This window comes from Sarcophilus harrisii, chromosome 2 (assembly GCF_902635505.1).
Source record: "Sarcophilus harrisii chromosome 2, mSarHar1.11, whole genome shotgun sequence".
Taxonomy (NCBI): Eukaryota; Metazoa; Chordata; class Mammalia; order Dasyuromorphia; family Dasyuridae; genus Sarcophilus; species Sarcophilus harrisii.
The window spans coordinates 506608676-506625035 of NC_045427.1; the positions used below are offsets into that span (position 1 = coordinate 506608676).

Here is a 16360-nt window from a genome sequence, read left to right on the forward strand (position 1 = left end):
TCTGGAAGTGGTATTCAGCATTGCTTAGAGGGGAAAGAACGTGAAGCAAGAGTGGGAAGTAGTGGATTTGTCTTGATGAGTGGTAAAACTATGTCCCCCTATGAGATAACCCAGAAAAAAGAAAAGAAGGTGGTATTGGGTATTGAAACAGTTCGAAGAATGGACAGAACTGTGGAAATTCATAGCAGGTACCTCTCTTTTCTCAGGAAAATAGGTAGCTAAATCTTCTGCTATAGATATGTAGAGGGTTTAGAGATATGGTAACTAAAAGAGAAAAAACAGAATATGCACAGTGTAGGATAAAGAAAATAAATAGATTGGGATTGTTAAACAGCAGCAAAGGCAAAATTGAAGTCATTCATCATCAATTAATTGTTGAAAACAGTTGGATTTCATGATTTTTTTTAGCTAATCCTCTCTAAGCAGCTTTGGGTTAGAAGTGGCAAAATGAGATATCTTTTGTGATCCAGAATGAAGATCCCAAGATTAGGAGTGGCAAAGGCAATAACATGAATTATTCTGGAGATTTTACTACAGTTAGAGAAACATTAAATTGGCAGACATGCCAAGACATTATAAGGAGGCAAATGAAACCAGAATGGAAGATATGGACTAGAAAAATAGGGATGAAGGTCACAATGAAGGAAAATAATAGCTTGAATATGAGGAAGAGACTAGGAGAATTTGTGGATGGAGTATGATGTTTCAGAGTCTAGATAGTCGATAACTATAAGACATACTGAGAATTACCATATAACCACACTATGTCAGTGTGTGGCTGGTGAGGAGTCAAAGAGGTTTTGGGAACTGAGAAAAATGATATATTACAAAGTCATGTTGCCAATGTGATTGTCCCTGGGAATACTAAAGCCCCTAAATACTGTGTGCTGCAAAACAAGATAAAGGGAAAGATTATAGGCCTGGTAGTGAAATCTAAAAAAAAAAAAGTTATGTAAACTGATATCAAGTAAAGTATTCAATATCAATAAATATGTAGTGGGAGGGTTATGTTTCAGGTGTCATGCTAGTTGCTGTATATATAAAGACAAAAATTAAATGTGGGATAAAATATGAGCATATGAAAATATTTTTAAAATAAATATAGATTCTAGGTATATGAAAAGGTGCTCTAAATCACTATTTATCAGAGAAATGCAAATTAAGATAGCCCTGAGATACTACTACACACCTCTCAGATTGGCCACAATGACAGGAATGACAGGAAAAGATAATAATGAATGTTGGAAGGGATGTGGGAAAAGTGGGACACTGATACATTGTTGGTAGAACTGTGAATGGATCCAACCTTTCTGAAGAACAATTTGAAACTATGTTCAAAAAGTTATCAAACTTTGATCCAGCAGTGTTTCTTCTGGGTTTATATCCCAAAGAGATATTAAAGAAGGGAAAGGGACCCACATGTGCAAAAGTGTTTGTGGCAGCCCTTTTTGTAGCGGCAAGAAACTGGAAACTTATTGGCTGTCCATCAGTTGGAAAATGGTTGAATAACTTATGATATATGAATGTTATGAAATATTACTGTTCTGTAAGATATGACCAGCAGGGTGATTTCAGGGAGGCCTAGAGAGACTTACATGAACTGAGTGAAATGAGCAGAACCAGAAGATCATTATACACAGCAACAAGATTACACAATGACCAATTCTGATGGACATGCCTCTCTTCAACAATGAGAAGATTCAGACCAGTTCCAATTGTTTATTGATGAAGAGAGCCATCTACATTCAGAGAGAGGACTGTGGGAACTGAGTGTAGTTTACAACATAGCATTTTTACTCTTTTGTTATTGCTTGCTTGCATTTAATTTTGCCTTTTTTTTTTTTTACTGGTTTGATTTGATTTTTCTTATGTAGCATAATAATTGTATAAATATGTATGCATATATTGGATTTATCATATATTTCTACCATGTTTAACATTATTGGACTACTTTTCATCTAGGGGAGAGTGTGGGAGAAGGGGAAGGGAAATTGGAACACAGGGTTTTGCAAGAGCTAACTGGAAGAATTTTCCATGCATATATTTTGAAAACTAAAAAGCTTTAATAAAATAAATAAATAAATATAGAATAGATACATGGTGATAGAATAGGAAGAGAATAAGGAGAAGAATAATTAACATAATAACCACAAGAATGTCAAGGAATATTTTAATATATCAGAAAATGATGAAGCATATTTCTTTCTATTAGATAAAAAGTGAAGGATTAGAGTAGAAGAATAAGGCATACATTATCAGACTTGCCCAGTGAGTTAATTCATTTTCCTCAACTACTTCTTTATTTAAAAAGAGGGAGGAGAGTAATTGAGAAATAATAAACCATATTTTTTTTAAAGTATCATTAGAACTCTTTTCTGTAGGGGGGAGAGAGGGGACAAAATGATCTCTATTAGAGAAATGATGAATTAATTACTGATTCTTGAAGTAGGTCACTTTTCCTCCACTGTGTTAGTACATAAGAGGACAAGGAACTTATGTCTCCACAAGATCATTACTGTTTCAGGACATGAAATAGATCACCAGTGAGGTGTTAGACATCTTATCACTTTGGAATCAATAATTAGTTAGAAGATAATTAAACATTTTAAATTGTTTAGCATTCTTAAAAAAAAAAAAAAAAACTAGGGAATATTTCCATAACTTCCACTACTAAGCTAGTATTTACAAAATACCTCCATTTCCTTTTATATATTTCTCCTTTGCTTCCCTGGGATTCCTGATCTTCAATTTCAGAACATCTTCCCTTTCAATTCCTTGGTTTGACATTCACCACTTGGGAGAACCAACACTGTAAAGTTAGAAAATGTTAGACCTAGAAGGAGCTATCAGTCCTCAAACCCAACTACTTCATTTTCAGATAAAAAACCTAGAGTTAAAAGGGGTTAGTTAACTACCTTCACACAAATAGTAAACAACAAAACTGGAAGTAGAAACTAATGTTGTGTTCTGAGAAAGTTCTGAGAAAACCTGAGTTTCAAATCTTGTTACCATCTTGTGAACTTGGGCAATATATTTAACAACTATGGATCTTGTTTCCTCATCTCTAAAATGAAGGAGTTGGACTAGATTATCTCCAACGTTTCTTCCAGATTTAACTCCCATGAATATATGAACTTTCTCTTTTCACTATAACAAGCTGTACAACACTGCTTCATCTTACACACACACACACACACACACACAACCTTTTTGTAAAAACTGCATATACTCAATTTTCAAATCTAATTTTAATTCATATTTGAGAAAAATGTATCTTGAGAAAAATGTATCTTGCTAGTATAACATAGGGGACTCCTGATTAGTCTCCACTAATGAGAGTATATCTTCTGACTTATAACCCACCATCTTTAGTATTAACCTGGTACACACAATTACAAGAGTGCCCAATCTTATTTTTAACTTTTTTTAATGGTATTTTTAATGGCAGCTACACATTTGACTAATGTCTTCAGGAAGTGAACTGTTGTGATTCCCAAGGCCCTTTTCTGGTTCATCAACAATAGGGCTTTTCATTCTACATATACACATATACATACACAGAGAGAAAGTCAGAGAGAGATAGAGTTAGAGACAGACTCAGAGATGGTAACAGAGACAGACAGAGAGAAGGAGAGACAAGAGACAGAGAAACAAAGACAGGGGCAGACTCAAGAGATGGTGACAGAGACAGGTAGAAGGAGAGAGAGGGAAGGACAGAGGGAAAGAGAAGAAAAGAGGAAGGGTAATGGAGGCAGGCAGGAAGGAAGGGATGGAGAGGAAGAGAAGGGAAGAGAGAGGATGAAGAAGAGGGAAATGGGGAGAGAAGGACTGATCAATCTAGCTTTTCCTGAATACACTTGTACTTGGTACCTTGGATAAAATTCATTTGCCCTCTTGTTTATCCTCTTAACTTCTTACATAATATTGTCTCCAACATTAAATGTTGTATTTCTTGGAAGAAGGATTTTTAAAAATCTATTTGTAGTCTATTATTTAGCAAGGTCTGGCACATAGCAGGCACTTAATAAATTCTTGTTGATTTGACCTGTACAGCAATTTGTCTCTACTAATATATCTCTTTACTGCCTTGAAGAGTTTAGCATCATTCATAAAAAAATATTTCAATGTGTCCATTTTGTGTTGTTTATGAAGATAGCAGATATGACCAGTCCTAAGATCCCTGAGGGATCTTATTCATTACTCTTTATCCCTCTTTATCCAGAGAAGTAGTTTAACAAAAGAAGGCTTTCTGCTACTTTTTTTAAATACAGCAGTCTTACCTGTTCAATCTGACTTCAGCTGGACAGTCTCTATGGATTTAAAGGACTCTTACTAGCTTCTGAAAAGGTTTCATCATGTCTGTGTTCTTTGGCAGGAGAAACTTCTCTGAGATATAAAAAAGGATCTAGAGAATAATTCAGTTGCAAGACCCAAGGGCTAATCATTACATAAGGTTTTGAGGAATTATGGACATAAAGAGGGCAGAGTCCCTGTCCTTGATTAATTTGCAAACTAAACTCTTGCAATTCTCCAAGGTTGGGTAAGAGGTACTAGTCACAGGAAATCTAATGGCTGGGTTTTGTTATTTTTTTTTTATTTTCTTTATGGAACTTAGTTAAATTCTTTTTTTTTGTTTGTTTTGTTTGTTTCATTTTTATGTCTTTAACATATTATTAGTCAAATTTTATGTCAAATAGGTGTTTGTAAGAGCTATAGTTCTATGATTGGCAATAATAGTGTTTTTATGAATATTACCAAATGATGAATTTGTTTCATTGCACGATTTCCAATTACCAGTGCATCTAGCTATAACTTGCTCCCTGCTTCCATTTCTTTGGGGAAGAAAATGCTACAAAATATGTAACATAGGTCATTCATTCTAAATTGTAAAACTATTCTCTCACCTTTAGAGCTACTCAATTTCACAAGCATTTGTGAAGTTCACATCACATAAAAAGTACTATGCTAGTCACTGAAGACACAAGAATTAAATAAGACATAGAACATCTTTCACAAAGCTGACAATCTTCTTCTACCTTATAAAATCCCTCTCTTTCATTTCATTATGCTGCCACTTTATGCACCCTTTTTCTTCAATGTTTGCTAATCCCCTTAATAATGACTCAACTAAGTCCCTTGTATTTATATTCTGTAAATATTTATTTTGCATATAATTATGTATATATATATGCATACACACACACACACACATATATATATATGTGTGTGTGTGTGTGTGTGTGTGTCTCCCTCAACAAAGGGAGCAAACTCTTGAAAAATAGCTATTGTTGGTGGTCAGTTATTCATTCTTTATATACTTAACACAATGCACAGTGGCGCCTGGAATATAATAAGGACTTAGTAAATACTTCTTGATGGGCTGAACGAATAAATCTAATATGTAGGATGAAACAAATATATGTATGCACACATCACATATATATATATATGTATGTGTATATATATATATATATATATATATATATATACTAAAATATAAATGCATAAGAAGTCCAAATCAAGCGAGGGAGGGAACTTGAGAAAAGAGACATCTTATAGATAGGACATTCAAGAAAGCCTTCAAAAAGGAAGCAAGAACTGATGTGGGAAAGACTATTCCTAAAAAAGAAAATTATCAGTCAGCCAATACAGAATTATTAAGTATTACTATATATTAGTTATTTTGCTAAGCACTGGGAATAACAAATAGTGTACATCAAGGGATAAAGACAGAAAGTCCTAAAAAAAAAATTGGATAACAGTGGATTATCCAAAAGGAGAGTAACATTCAATAAGGTTGAAAAAATCAAATGGAGCCAGAATCCTGAGGACATTGACAGCAAATTTATATGGTATTTGCTCATCATTTGGGAACAAGGGCATTTTATCAGGAGGGTGACATAATCAAATTTATACATTAAGAAAGTTATTCTGGCAGCCATCTGAAGGATGGATTGTAGGTGGGGTAAAGCTCTAGAAAAAGAGACGAGTTAAGAGAACATTATAATAATCTAATTGAGATATAATGACAAGCTGCAATGGAATAGTTAGCAGTGAGATTTGTAAGGAAAAGCAAACCCAAAGAGCTAGACTTGATTGATTGTATGTGTTGGTAATCTCAGAATGCAAGGAGACTGAGGCTGGCATACCTCTTGAGTTTGGGAATTCTAAACTGCACTAGTGCAGATTTAATCTGACTATGTGTCTACAGTAAATTATGCATTAATATGGTAGAGTACAGTAAATGGGGACTACCACCTTTCTCCACTATGTATATTGTTTTCTTCTATTGGAATATAAATTCCTCGAGGACAGGAACTTTCCTTTATTTAAATTTATATTCCCAAGGTTTATTAGGATACACAGTGCCTAACACTTAGAAAACATTTAACAAATGTTTATTCAGTACAACAGAGGAAACTGAAATGGGAGATAGTCAATGATGTCAAATTTTGTAGCCAAAAACAAATCTAAAAATTTGCATTAAGCTCTATCTGATTCATTCTTTAATTAAAATACTTTGATGTCAATAAAACTAACTCTTAGAAGAAAACTGAGTGATTTTTTTTTTGCTTTTAAATTGTATCACTTTATCTCACAGATAATAAGATAGTAATTCATGTTTCAAAATAACCATTTAAAATACATACAGTAAAATATTTTCAATATGCTTTCTTAATTCAATAATGCCAAGCTAAAGATGAAGGCACACATTTTGATCAATTTTCCTAAAAAGGCAAGCAAAATTTTACATTTAATACATATTAAAGAGTCTGATATATTTATCATAGAATAATAAGGAAAAATGATCATTCTTCAGAAGAGATGACATAATATTGAGGAAGAATTTTTAATCTAATCCCATAAATACTACAGCACTAAAATACATGCTAATGAAGCAAAATTTCTATCTTTCAAAAAAAAAAAAAACACTTTTTAAAAGCTTTTTTTTTTTTTTTTTTTTTTTTTTTGCAATAGAATTATTTCCTAGGATCTTCCCCCAACTGAAAGTCATCCCCATAAGTCATCATCAGAACCTATGCCACATTCCACATCTGGAGTCTATGTTCTCTCCTTGGAGAAAATGAAAGTACACTTCATTATCTGTCCTCTAGAACCAAGATCAGTTGTTGCATTTAACCTAAAAATTTTTGACTTTCAGTGCTGTTTTTTGTTCACACTAACATAGTCTTTTTGTATAATATCCCCTAAGCAGATTTCTTAAGAAATATTGCTTTATCTCTTTTGCAGATGAATTTAGTTACAGGAGCCTGGAGGTATGAAGGGCAGCAGTAACAATCTACATGAGCCTCTTGGGCCAGTTTTTTATTAGACCAATAATTCACTTCTAAGCTTCTTCTTCAGAGGCTTCTTATTGACTCTGCTATGTACAAACTCAATATTTTTTTAAAACAAGTGTTGGTCAACAACACTAAAATAAATTATTGATAAGAATTTATGGGAAATGCATAACTAATACAGTCCAAACTCAGTTAAGTTTGATGAAGAATGGGGGATCAACTCAAAAAACTACTTGAATTAGGGGATAGAGATAAGGACCGAATCTATGATTTCTCTAATTGATATAGAGAATTGTACCAAAGCAGATGAATGAAATCTCCATCATTTAGAGTCATAGAGAGTTGTTTACTTAGTATGTTAAGTCTTCCTGACTCCAAAACTGACTCTCTATCCACTGTATCTTGACACAGGGGAATTAATTTACTTATGAATTTTAGTATAAAAGTACTAAAGCATTTTTCATTATTATTCTTGTATATTATATAGATAGATAGATACATAGATATAGACATATAATTTGCTTACCCTTTTAGGAGGGTTGTTTAAAACAATCCTTTTTCTTTAAATTTGAGACCAGAGTCAACAAAATATATTTAAAATATTTTTACAATATGGATATTAAATGGTCATTCTGAAACATTAGTATCTTATTCATAAGACACAAAGTAGTAAGCTTTAAATACAATGTTTCTCCTTATTATGAGATCTGATGAAATAAAGATATAGATTTCCTCTTTTCTTTTTTTTTTCTTTTTTTTTTAATCTCCATATTGTAGATCCAGCACATGACTAACCCTTTAGGAATTTATATTAAAGTTAATTATGTTAAAGGATTCAGAAAACAGTATAAAGAGGAATTTTGTTTATATGCCAAAATTATTAGTTATGACAGATGGCAAAAAGCAACCGCTCCTTAACTCCTTTCCAAAAGACTTTAATGTTCCTGTGTTTGTTTCCTTGTTTGTAAAATGAGAACTTTAATATCTTTGAGTTTTCACTAACTCATCTATAAAAAGAAGAGTTTAGACTAGATGTCCATTAGGTACCTTCTAGGTCTAAATCCTATGATATTACAACTCAATTTCACTGACAATTTAGCTAGACAAACTTTTAAGAAAATATTTCAGCCTTTTATTTCTGTACTAAAATTAAATGACAAGTAACAATAAAACTAAATATTTAGAAGAAATGTTTTGTATGACTAAATCTGTATCTTGAAATTATTTTTCTACTCAAAAATAATAATTATCTATGCAAATAATATATGATAGAATATTTTCTGCAATCAATATTTGCCCATATGAATGAAGTATAATAATAATAATCTTTTTTTAGTGTGCAATTAATTAATCAAGTAGTTTCACTTATACACAGGAAGACATGTTCAAATCTTATATATTATACTTAATGACTATTTAAGCATGGGCAAATTACTCCCTGAACCTCAGGCAACAAGGTTTAATACTTTAGGTTATAGTAGTTTTTGGATCATCTTCACTTGAGTTCTTATGAAGATAAAAATAAATTTCCGTGATTTATGTTTGCAGTTCCTAAAATACTTGATCCTTACAATAAGCTAGGTAAAAAATGCTGGTGTTGGGACAGCTAGGTGGTGCAGTGATTAGAGTACCAGCCCTGAAGTCAGGAGGATCTGAGTTCAAAAAACTGGTCTCAGACACTTAACACTTCCTAGCTGTGTTACCCTGGTCAAGTCACTTAATCCCAATTGCCTCTGGAAAAAAAAAAGTGTTGGTGTTATTATACCCATTTTATAGATAAGGAAATTAACAGTCCAGGAGGATAAAATGCATAACTTTCAAGATTCATTTTTTGAAATAAAGTTGTTAAATTAGTCATCAAATATTTACTAAATATGTAGTAATGCCCTGCATGGTAGTAAATTCTGTAGGTGTAAATGCAAACATGTATGATAGTCCCTACTATCAAGAAGCTAATTTTTAATTACATGATTAAAGTTGTAAATAAGTTACAAGATATATACAGATTAGATAGAAATAATTTGACAGGGGAAAGACTCAAGAAGCTAAGACTACCAGGAAAGGCCTTCTGAAGAAGATAGGCTTTGACCTGAATTGTTAAGGAGGACAGAGAAACCAAGAAGTGGAAATCAAAAAGCAGGACATTTACACATGGGAAATAATTATTGACAAGATATGGGGATGATAAATGGAATGGCAAGTGGTAGGAACTGAAAACAGACTGGTGTAGCTGGTTAGCAATGTATTGAAGAGGAAAAAAAAGTAGAATTTAGAAAGGTAGAAAAGAGTCAAATTATGAAAAGCCTTAAATACTAAACAAAGATTCTGGAAGAAAAAGGGAAATCATTCAAGCTCACTGAGGAAGTGGGCAATGTGGTCAGATCCAAGTTTAAAAATTATCTTGGCAGATAACTGGTCTGGGATGTGAGAGACTTGAGGAGGAAGAGGGGTTAAAAGGTTATTAGCCAGTTAGATGAGAGTCAGTGAAATTCTGAATTAGGGTTTGACTATATGCATGAAGAGAAGGGAAAATATTCTCCAAATGAATAAAACTGCTTATTTCATTGCAAAATGTTAATCTGTTTTTCAGGATCACATGATTCGAGAAGAAGCCAAGGGTCTGACCCTAAGACAGTGTGCTGTTATGGAAGTAGTCTTGGCCACAATCAAGGTACAGTTTTGTATTTTCCTACATACATATTGTGACTATAGCTACATTCTAAGAAGCTAATTGAATTTATATAGCATTATTTCATTAAAATACAATATTCTCCCCCTACTTCTCATCACATACCTCCCATCACCCTTAACACTTCAATCTTCATGTCACTGCATGTCTACATATTGAGAATAAAAACATGTACAACACCAAAATATTCCAAGTAATAAAGATTCTGACTAATTGAGTATTTTGGTTTACTTTTTGTTTTTATCCTGGGATGCTAGAAATGTTTCCAAAACTATCAATCCACTCCATCAGTATAAGAAAATATACCAAATGTAATTAAAGCACTGAAGCACTGGTATCATAAATATTCTTTCTCTTTGTATCTAGTAAAGAGATTCAGTTAAACATACGTTGATAAATCAATTAACCATTTATTCAGCACCTATGGTTACATAGCACAAAGGATAAAGGGGCAGACCTAAAATCAGACGATTATTTTCTTGAATTCAAATCTAGCCTCAGATACTTATTAGCTAAGTGACCCTGGACAAGTCACTTAAGCTATTGGCTTCAGTTCCCTTATCTGTAAAACGAGCTGGGAAAAGGAAATGGCAAACAAAGAAAACTCCAAATGAAGTCACAAAGAGTTGGACACACAAGTGAACAATAACAGCTGTGTGACAGGAACTGTGTTAAGTACTGGTGACAAAAAGAATAGCAAAAGAAAGTCTCTGTTCTTGAAGAACTCACAGTCTAGTAAGGAAGACAATTGCATAAATCACCCTGAATACAGGACAAATTGGGAGCTAATCAACAGAGGGAAGGCTTTCAGTAGAAGACAAGATCTTAACTGGGTCTTGAAGGTAGCCACAGAAAAGAGAATACCTCTGTATGAAGAGGGAGAGAATTCTAGAGACTGACGACAGCCAAAGAATACACAGAGTCAGGAGTTAGAATATTATATGAAGAATAAAAAGGAAGCCAGTGTTACTGGAGCTCAGAATATATAGGGGAGGGGATTGAAAGGTATGAGAAAACTGGAAAGGGAAAGAAGGTTACAAAAGACTTTGACTTCCAAACAGAAAAATTTGTATTTGGTGTTAGTGATGAGTCAATGATTTTATTGAATCAGAAGGTGACAAAATCACTTTGACAGTGGAGTGGAGGACAGACTAAAGTGGGGAAAGACTTAAGACAGGGAGGACAGTGCTAGTGTCTAGGTGTAAAGTGATGAGGGCCAGCAAAAAAGTGACAGCAATGTCTAAGGGGAGAAGGGGGCATATGTGAGAGAGAGCTTAGGGAGGCAAAATCAACACACCTTGGCAATAGATTGAATAGAAAGGGGAAGAGAGAGTGGGAGGAGTCAAGGATGACACTTAAGATGGGAGCCTGGGGGACTGGAGACTGATAGTGCTTTTACTATACACCACTAGGGGCATTAGGATGAGTAGATGGTTTTCCTGGAAATTGTTCTTTCTAACTTCAAAATATCAGTGTACCTGTTATCTCATCTATATTGGTGCTTACTCTCTAATGCAAATTGCAACCCATCCATCTTTTTTTTCATCCTTTACAATTCCTTTCTCTGATTTCTTGATAAGTCTCCACAGAGGCTAACACAGTATGCTGGAAATATTCCTTCAAATAATCTGCCAATCATTGTTGGTTAAACAAATGTTTCACATTTGATCTGCTAAAAATTATGGCAAGAAAAGGCTTATAGGTGTTTGAAGAATTTTCTGGGCAGCTTCTGCCCTTCCTTTTCCTCCATTCCATGGCTGCCTCTGTGGAAATAGAAGGGGACCCTATTAGACTGAAAGTTTTTAAAAATTGTATTTTATACATCGCCCTAGCCAAAAACTTTGTCAACCAATGACCAACTGACCATTGCTGGCCAACTATTGATATGTTTCTGCATTCTTAACTATATTGGTCTGCAGGTAGTAAATAAATTCTGTTGTTACACTTGGGACCCTTTTTATCATAATTGAACCCAGAAGAGCTTACATTTCATTGCTATACTCTTCAAGAATCCTGGGTTATCATGCCAGGATAAAGTATCAAAATAGGAGTTGGTGAAGGAAGTTTTTTGTCTTAAACTAAATCTCAGGTATCACCTTGTTTTCATCTGATTTTACCTTTTATTTTCTCTGAGAATAAAACTGAGGAAATAATTTAATTAAATTAATTTAATATTTAAAATTTTTATTAAAAGTAAACAAAAAGGCTTACATGTGCGTCATGTGGTCAGAAGGCAGTCCAAATCTATCATTTCATTATTATAGAGAATTCTAGAAAGAAATATCCTCTATTAGTGGAGATAAGCTCCTTTTCTGCAATTTAGAGCTGGGATTTTTTTTTTAAAGCGGGGGGAATCTCTTTGTAAGATTGTTAAGTCTATGCCTCTGAACTCCTCATGTTTTAAATGCATAAAATAAAAAATTTTAAATATGGTTACAAAATATCCAATTAATTGAAATATAGTTAGGGATATATATTTTTTTAAGTTCACAGATCCCAGGATAAGAAACACTGGCTTAGAGAGTTGTGTAAAGTCCTAAAAAGTTGTGATTTCAGGGAATGGGTGGAAATAGGGGAATGTCTGTAACACAAGGCTACGCAAGGGTCAATGTTGAAAAATTATCCGCGTATTTGTTTTGAAAATAAAAAGCTTAAAAAGTTGTGATTTGCCCAGGGTCACAGAGCCAGTAAGTGTTCAAAGCAATACTGGAATCCAAGTGTTCCTGACTCTAAGGCTGCCTCTTTTATACAATACATATGTACAGATATATAAACACAAAAATTTGTAAGTATAGAGATGTACTTGTTTATATATGCATACCTATATACAAGTATACTTTGGGGAAAGATTTCGATTTGAAAATAAGATTTTTTTTTTCCCTTTTTCCCCTCTATTTTTGCAGTGCACCAGTTTGTCTATTGCTACTGCTGAAGGCATCTATTGTGCAGGATTTATGACCAGATCAGCAAAGCACTGTTCCTACAGGCTACTTGCCAGCTAATAGAAATTTTTTCATTTAGTAGAAAGAGATATTCATATGATATGCATTAAAATAGGAATCAGCTTGCATAACAATTAGACTTGTTCACAAAGATGCCAGCTTGTAGCTTCAGTTTTGTACTTTGCACACTGAAAAGTTTGATTTTTGCTCTTTCATGTTATACATTGTAAAACATAGTTATAGGTGACAGCTTTGTGATGGGGCAGCAGTTGCAATATGTGATAAAATATGTAAATTCCCTATTACAATTTTATCCTTATAAGTAATTAAAAGTCTTATTTTGGAATAGAGGAAGCATTTTATTTTTATTTTTTTATTTTTTGAGATTAGACCTCCCTATCTTGCAGTGGCTATAAGCACAGCAACAACTCATAGGCCAGACCCCACCACAAAAGAGTAAGAAAGCTTTGACCTTCTCTAATTTATGACCTAGGCCACCCACTAGACAATGGAGGATATTTGCTCCAAGAGCTTCCCCCCCCAAAAAAAGTGCTGGACTTAGGGCACCTAATTATTGACTTTAGGCCATGCAGATCACAACTTCATAGTTCAATCTACCAGCTTTAACATCACCCAGTAAATAGGAATTACAGGCATGTGCTACCTCATTTGGGGAGGAAAGAAGGTCAAATACAAAGAAACACAAGGTTAAAAGATTACTTTAGACCAACCTTTTTTAGATTTGGTTTTTTTTGGAAGTATATAAACAAGAAATGAATTACCTTCAAACACAGCAGTATTTATTCCTGCAAAAACAAATGTAAGAGTTCTGAATGATACTGTGAAAGAAAAAGGAAGTGTTGGGCAATATTATTTCACAGAATTATAGAACTAGATCCTAAGAGACCTCAGAGGATAATTAATTCTAGATAACATCACTTAGACCCAAGGAAGTTGAATGATTTGCTAAGAGTCATACAAAGAGTGGCAGTAATGGAATATGAACCCAACTCCCTTGACACCAGAATCACTACTAGACATGGACATAAATATTACCATTTCCTAAGAAAATTGAACAGATTAAAAATAATTGTTTGAATAAATGCACTAGAAGAGTTTAGAAACTACCTTTGATCAACAAATATTTTATCTCAAAGAAAAGTGGAAAAATGTAAAAATCTAAGATAGTACTAGCTTAGAATATCAACTTTTATTAAAATATTAACATGGATTATAAAAGATTATGAAATATTATTTTATTACAAACAATTTGCTGAAAGCTTAGCAAAAGATCCAGCCAAACCAGATCATCTCTTTAGCATGAAGAAGTAGTATGATTTGGCAGACTGACTTTGGAATCACTTTCTAGAATAATATCCCACTTATGTTAGTTTATGATATTGGACCAGTTATTTAGTTTCTCATTCTCCCGGAGCCTCTCAAACACAAAAACATTTACCAATCTGCATTGGCAGATTGTTAAGAGTTCTCTTTACTAAGAAAAGTATAGAATTCAGTAAAAAGAATTTGTGAAAAAACATTTTCAGTTTAGTATGCTAAGTATGCTACATGAAATTAAATTGTCAGTGATATGAAAATTTATAGCAAGTATGTTACTATTAATAAAAATAATGATTAAAAAACATTTATTGAGCACTGAATACTTGCCAAATACTCTGTATACAAATACAAAGATGAAGACAGTCCCTGCCCTTACATTCTACAAAATGCAAATAACATTAAAGAGAGAATGGTACCCAGGAAGGAACACTTTGATCTAGAAATTTATTGGGCTACTGAATGGAATCACAGGAAAGTAAATTGACATAACCTATCTAGGACATGACAATTGATATGATCACATTACAATGATCATTACATTACATCACATTACAAAGGGAAAGGAGAGAGTGGGGAAACTATTAAAAGGTCAAACTGTGGGAATGGGGAGAGAAATCAAACTTGCCTGTTTTTGTTTTTATTTTTTGCCTTGGTGAGGCAGACAATGTCCCAATAAAAATTTTCTCCCATACAGAAAAATTATTGTTAAAGTTGTAGAGAAGATAGCCCAAGAACATTTCTATAATACTTTAAGTTTGCAAAATACTTTGTATATATTATAACACTAAAACCTGCCAAGCAAGCTGTAAGATAGGTATTATTACCTTCATTTTACAGATAAAGAAACTGAGGCTTGAGGGTTAAATGACTTGGTATAGTTATTTAAGGTGATTTTTTTTTTTTTATCAAAACGCTAAAAGAGTTGCCAAACTAAGAAGCTCAGATGACTATCTGAATTAGACAAAAATGGCATATGTCATTTGATGATTTCTTCTCTCTTAATATGCACACAGTTAAAGAAAGCATCTAAATAATTCAATGGGGCTCTTTGTTTCATACTACAGGGAGAAAATCTATAGATAACTATTGCCCAACTTTGTAACACAGTCATTAAAATTGTCTTTCTTATTGACAGTCTATCAATGAGATAAGACAATGGCTTGAATTTTCTGTCTGGACTAGATAAGAGAATTGGGGGAGTAGGAGGCTCTCTTTATTTTAGATGGAGCTTCTATATTTTAGAATTGTGTTAGGTTTTTGTCTATGTAACTATAACATATTTTATTTGGTTCATATGTCTTACAATTTGTTCTTCCTCTGAACATCTACTGCATTCTCGTTTCTATCTTAAGACAGTGAAGTCATTCCTGTTCTTACAAGTCTCCTATTCATTAAGATGTCAAAAGGGGGCCTTCAAAATATTGTGTTAAAGAAAAGTAGTCAAATGTTTTGATTGCTGAAAAGGACCAAACCAGTTTACTGGTGAATCAGCAAGCACTGATTAAATACAGTACAAGCATTGTACTATTTCACACTCAAGAGAAAGCCTTATGTCTTATTCTAATACAAACCAATGTCCTGCTTAATTTTTAGCCTATTATTATCATTATTTTGTTTATTATGGTTAGTAGCATTCTTCTATCACTTAGGGACTTTTCTGCCCTCCATTTTCTATATGTTGTTTTAAAGTAGAATCTTAAGAATTAGAGAAAGATATTAATAAATGAATGAAAATTTAATAATAATATTCATGATGATTAACACCACCAATTCCAGGTTCCTACCAAAGTGTGACTTACTAACCTTGCTGTAAAGCTCTCTCTCTATATATGTAATTGTACCCAATTTTTTATGACCCTATTTGAGGTTTTCTTTGCAAAGATGCTGAAGTTGTTTGCCATTTCCTTCTCCAGTTCATTTCACAGAGGAGGGAACTGGGACAAACAGGGTTAAATAACCTGCCCAAAACCACACAGCTAGTAAATATGTGAAGCTAGGTTTGAAATTCAAGAAGATGAGTCTTTATAACTCCAGGCCCTGTACTCTGTACATTACACAAGCTAGTTTCCCATCCGTTATCTATGTTA

General features: G+C 33.3%; 1 protein-coding gene across 2 annotated transcripts in view; it reads left to right on the forward strand.

Moving 5' to 3' along the window:
- The window catches only part of UNC13C (unc-13 homolog C), a 668923-nt gene that overhangs the window by 594625 nt on the left and 57938 nt on the right, over nt 1–16360 (forward strand). For both annotated transcript variants that reach the window (XM_031955232.1, XM_031955234.1), the window contains one exon: nt 9892–9972. In XM_031955232.1, the coding sequence (XP_031811092.1) occupies nt 9892–9972 (81 nt within the window). The remainder of the gene's footprint in view (nt 1–9891; nt 9973–16360) is intronic.